The sequence below is a fragment of the Apaloderma vittatum genome, unplaced genomic scaffold (assembly GCF_000703405.1).
Source record: "Apaloderma vittatum isolate BGI_N311 unplaced genomic scaffold, ASM70340v1 scaffold17895, whole genome shotgun sequence".
NCBI classification, from domain to species: Eukaryota; Metazoa; Chordata; class Aves; order Trogoniformes; family Trogonidae; genus Apaloderma; species Apaloderma vittatum.
In genome coordinates, this window is record NW_009718966.1 from 4,966 (window position 1) to 9,815 (window position 4,850).

The following is a 4,850-nucleotide window of genomic DNA, read 5'->3' on the forward strand; positions in this document are numbered from 1 at the left end:
GACTGAACTTTTTGCTGTTTTCCCGTTGGAAAGGGGCTGGAGTTGAATATCTCCTGTGAAACCGGATCAACTATTTCTTATCAGCTGTCGTTAACGGGTTTGAAGCCGGCGATGCTGTTAGGCGGCTTGCCTTTCGGTTCTGTAGGAGTTTTTGATATTTCTATTAATCAGATTGAAGTTCTGTCCCTGGTGAGCTGCTCTTGGTCGGCTTCGTGCCCTCTGACTCGCGGTCTCTCGTTACGTGCTTTGAGGAACCCTGCTAATGAGTAGCACTAAGCATTACGTTGAGCTTTTAGACGCGTGGATACGGGTCGCCGCTTTGTTTTGTCGGCTCCTGTAAATACGCAGACGTTGACTTTGAGCCAGAGAAAGGCTCCAAATCTCGGCGTTTCGGATCTGAAAAGGGCAGTAGCAGTCTGCAGCCCGTGTAACTTCCTTCGGTTAAACACGTACCGCATTCTTTTCTCGCCTGTGTGTTATTTTATTCAGTGTATTATGTCGATGATTGTGTGTACATTTTGACCTGTGTAATATCTTTTTCAGTGACCAGGAGCCTCCTTATTCAATGATCACGTTGCACGAAATGGCAGAAACAGGTATCAAGGCACTGTGGGCATGTCAGTTGTGACTCCAACGTTTAGAAAAAAAAACCCAAAAACCAACAAAAAAACAACCCACCAAACCCTCTTTTCGTTGTGAGACAAAAAAACACGCCGGCGCTTGCTGCAGCTCTCGGGATGTGGGATTCGAACCACAGTTCTGCCCTTTAGAAGCTTCGCTGGGCTGGGGGGGTTTTTTTGATTTTGTTTTTTTTCCTGAACTCCCTTAAACTTCCCACGTGAGCTCTCCGGAAGCAGACCGCCAGATTTGCAGTTTAGGGGAATTTTTGTCACTCCTGTTAGAGTTGCTACTGGTCTTAGGAAGTGTGTTTCTGTATCAAAACAAATGAATCAACCCAGTTAGGTGTTACAGAGAATGTTTTTCGGGGAAATGTGCTAACAAAACTCAACCCCCGGGGTGTTACGTTCCCTCGTCGTGGTTGAAGGGAGTGCAAAGTCTCTTCAGCCTCACTCTCTTGCCTGCAGATACAGACTCTGCCTTTATTCTCACTTCAAAGGGGGCTACTTTCTTGTAAATCCAAATCTGTTTATTGGCAGTTTAACATTTTCTATGTGGATAAGAAGCCCTCGTGAGAGCTGTTCCTTAAGCAAGCCGGTTTTCTGTAGGTCACCAGGCATGGGGTGGGTTGATGCATGGTTAGAAGACATATTTCTTCAGTTTCATCGCGGATGCAGCGCTTGACATTTAAAAGTTGACGTTGGCCACGGAGCTCTTTGAGCATCACGCTGGAGCAAAGTGCTTGTCTGTACTGGTCACGGGTGTTCCTTCCTCATATTTTTGGGAACGAGAGGATGCTCTGACCTGGGCGAGGCTGTTCTCCAAACAACACAGATGGCTTCACCCAACCTGCTGTAATTTATTTTTTTCTCCTTGAATTTAAATTTCTAAACGCTGCGAACTAAGACGCTGAAGTAAAAAGTAAACTGGTTTGGTTTTGATTTGGGGGATTTTTTCATAGTGGTCCTGGTAATGTTGGGTTGAAGGTTGGACTAGATGATCTTAGAGATCTTTTCCAACCTTAATGATTCTATCTCTAAACTCACCGAGTAATTTCAAAGGATTTGATGTTTATGGGTGTGTTTTGAATGCGTTGGAATGGCGGCGTGAATTCTGAGCGTTGCTTCTGTTCTGTGGTTGACAGATGAAGGCTGGCTGGAAGTTGTCCAATCTTTAATTCGAGTTATTCCATTAGAAGATCCCTTGGGACCAGCTGTTATAACGCTACTACTTGATGAATGTCCGCTGCCAACAAAAGTGAGTCTGAAGCGTTTGTGTTTTATCTGCGGCTGAATTTCGGTTATTCGGAGGAGCTTCTGGGTGGGTTTCACCAGCGACGCAAGACTGTTGAAAAACGGGTGTAACTTGCAACTTGGAGTAATTTGTGGTGACTTCGTGCCAGAAGTGTTGGGATGGGGGAGGAAAAAAACCAAAAGAGGCATTTGGGTTTTAGCTGCTTTTCCCTCTGTCCTCTCCTGCCGTGTGGCACAGGCGTGCTGCGCCGTGAGGGTGTACGGGGGCAAAATTGGGAACTTTTTTTTCCAACCTCTAAGCTATTTTGAAGATGGAAAGATGTCCCGAGGTGTTCCTACTGCGTTGGTGCAGGTGTGGTAGCGAGAGCTTCAGGGTTTTCAGGATGCTGACCCCTAAACATGGGGATCGTACAGAAAACTTGGGTGTCTTCGGATGCTTGTCCTGACCTTGTTTCATCAGGAATTGATGATGGCATCGTTGCAGCTTTCATTTCTTCTGCTGCTGCCAACTTGAGCTCTCGATTTGCGTTGTCAGGGGTATAAAAAGCTTTTTCTCTTGCGGAAATGCACAAGTGGCTGGAGAGCTAGTCGAGCGCTCTAAGTATCGACAGCGGGTTTTTGGGTTTTTTTTGCCTCCAGGCTATCGACTGAAGTCATCCAAGACTTTTGAACAATTTTGTCGTGCAGACTGCAAAATTATTCTGAAAGCAAAGCTATAACTAGAAATTTTGCCTGAATTGGAAAAGAAATCAGGAAATGGGGACCACTGAATGTGCCATATAAAGAATGATTTTGTATTTTTTTTTATTGTTCAGCTGTGCAATGTAGGTGCTAATCGAATGATCTCTTTTTCAAAAGCCGCGTGACTTTATTTTGGTACTAATTTTAAGGAGTTGGCTCTGAAATTGTTGACTTTAACAGGACAAAAGGAGTAAGATACATGATAGCTCTGGTGCACAGAGGTTTGTTGTTTGGTTGGGTTTTTTTTCTTCTTGTGCTGCAGTTGTGGGATCTGCTGGTCACATGCAGCCTAGTCAAGTGTTTGCTGCTGTTCATTTTCCTTCTGTTCAAGAACAATTTTAAGTTTCTGGTCTGAAGTTGGTGTGCATGGCTTGTGTGACAGCTGGAGAACAGCAGCAGGCTGCTTTTCATTTGCTCTTGGTGTAGACTGTAAAGTTAAATGGCAGTGCAGGAAAATGTTTGTTCTCTAAAGTCTTTATTTAACTGAAAATAGCTGATCTCCGTGACAGCTCTAATAACGGCTAAAAACAGTATCAGAGTATGTCAGAGAGGCTAATTTTAGTGAGACTCTTCCATCCCAAGTCTGTGGCTCAGTCATTTTTTTTTTCTTTCCTCTGTTCTTTCCTCTTAGCATCAATCCTATTCACCAGTTCTGGTTTTATGCATTTTTTCTTTGGGAACACAACTGCCTTTGTTACCTCTGTACGAACCTGACGCTTTAGCGTGACCGTGGCTCAGAACACAACTGAAAAACAAGCCCATAGATATTCCACTCGAGCAGCACTCTTTTTTTATTTCTTTTCTCCAAATGGCCCGCTGCTGGTTTCAGTATGAGGACTACTTCTATTTTAATTCGATCTGAGCCTGAAATTGTGCAGTTTCAATCTGAGTCAGCTAAAATTTTCAGGAAGTTTGTAAAGATGCGGGGGATTTGGAACTCTGAAGGGTGGGTTTCTCCCACTGGGATAACTTGTTTGGGCTCTAGATTAACCCCTGACTATTCCAAAACTGGAATAGATCTCTCTGGCATTTTATCCCACATCGTACTGCCTGAAGGCAGCGAGTCAAAGTGTGGCATTTGAGATTTATTACCCTCAGTGGTTACTTCCTAAATCCCTGTGACTGCAGAAAACCTTTTATGCTCTTAAGAACAGCCTTTGTGACTGTTCATGTTGTCCTGCAAAGCTCACAACGTCCTAAATTTATGATGGACGTGGGGGTGCTTTTCTTTTTTTTGGAGGAGGGGGTAGGATATGTCTCTTCGGTCCTGAATTCTAAAGTCTAAACCAACGCTTTTCTTTCGGAAAGGCTGTGAGTTTTAGGATCCCAACAAAGACCAACAATCTGGTGGCAATTTTAAAGTTCCAACTCTTGGGTGTGGTGACCTTTTTGTCTCACCTGTTCTTTATCTTAGAAGCAAACCATCCCATGCTGACTTTAGTAATACACTGTAAAAATAACTTCTTGTACTGTATGGAGTTAGGAGGGAACTGTATTTGTCGGTAACGCTGAAGAGATTCCTGTTTATTTTTTTTTCTTTTTCAGGATGCATTGCAAAAATTAACCGAAATATTAAACTTAAGCGGAGCTGCTGCTTGCCAGGATGCTTGTCACCCTGCCAAACACCGGAATACGACGGCGGTGCTGGGCTGCTTAGCAGAGAAGTTAGCAGGTAAAGCTGTGGGATTCTTTCGAAAGCTTCCTGAAGCACCTTGTGCTTTAGCATACACGACGTAAGACTAGTGCAGAAATGTTTTCTTAGAACCAAATAACATCCTGCACCGAGGGGAGACCTTGCAGGGCGGAGTCTCCTCGCTTGGTTGAAATGGTGAACACTCGCTAGCTTGGGTATGAATGAGCTGTTCGCGATCCCCGATCCTTAAAAGATCAAATCCTTTGGGTGTGCGGTTAGCAGTTTGTGGCTCGGTGTTTGTTTATGGTGTGTAGCCTTAGCCCTGGTGATTGGTGTCTTCTGTCTGTGTGAATTACCGAGACCTCGAGCTGGTAGGCAGGAGTATAAAATTAGTAGTCTTGGAGGCTGTATAGAAACACAAAAAACCCGATGCTCTGTCCACTAAATATGTGGTGTTCTGTTGTAGTTAGCCAAAAAGATCCTCTTCTCTATGTTACTTAAAAGAAAATTGCTGGAATTTATTTTAAGGTGACTTTTCCTATAGAACTTTTTATTCCTTGTAATTTCTAGTACCTTGCTGGAAATCGATGATTAATTTTCCTTCC

At 43.8% G+C, this 4,850-nt stretch overlaps 1 protein-coding gene across 1 annotated transcript in view; it reads left to right on the forward strand.

The window, feature by feature from the left end:
* The window catches only part of RSPRY1 (ring finger and SPRY domain containing 1), a gene marked incomplete at its 3' end in the record, with an annotated part of 9,148 nt that overhangs the window by 3,412 nt on the left and 886 nt on the right, over positions 1 to 4,850 (forward strand). Inside the window, exons 2-4 of the mRNA XM_009870462.1 lie at positions 544 to 596; positions 1,763 to 1,875; positions 4,158 to 4,284. Of these exons, the coding sequence (XP_009868764.1) occupies positions 544 to 596; positions 1,763 to 1,875; positions 4,158 to 4,284 (293 nt within the window). The remainder of the gene's footprint in view (positions 1 to 543; positions 597 to 1,762; positions 1,876 to 4,157; positions 4,285 to 4,850) is intronic.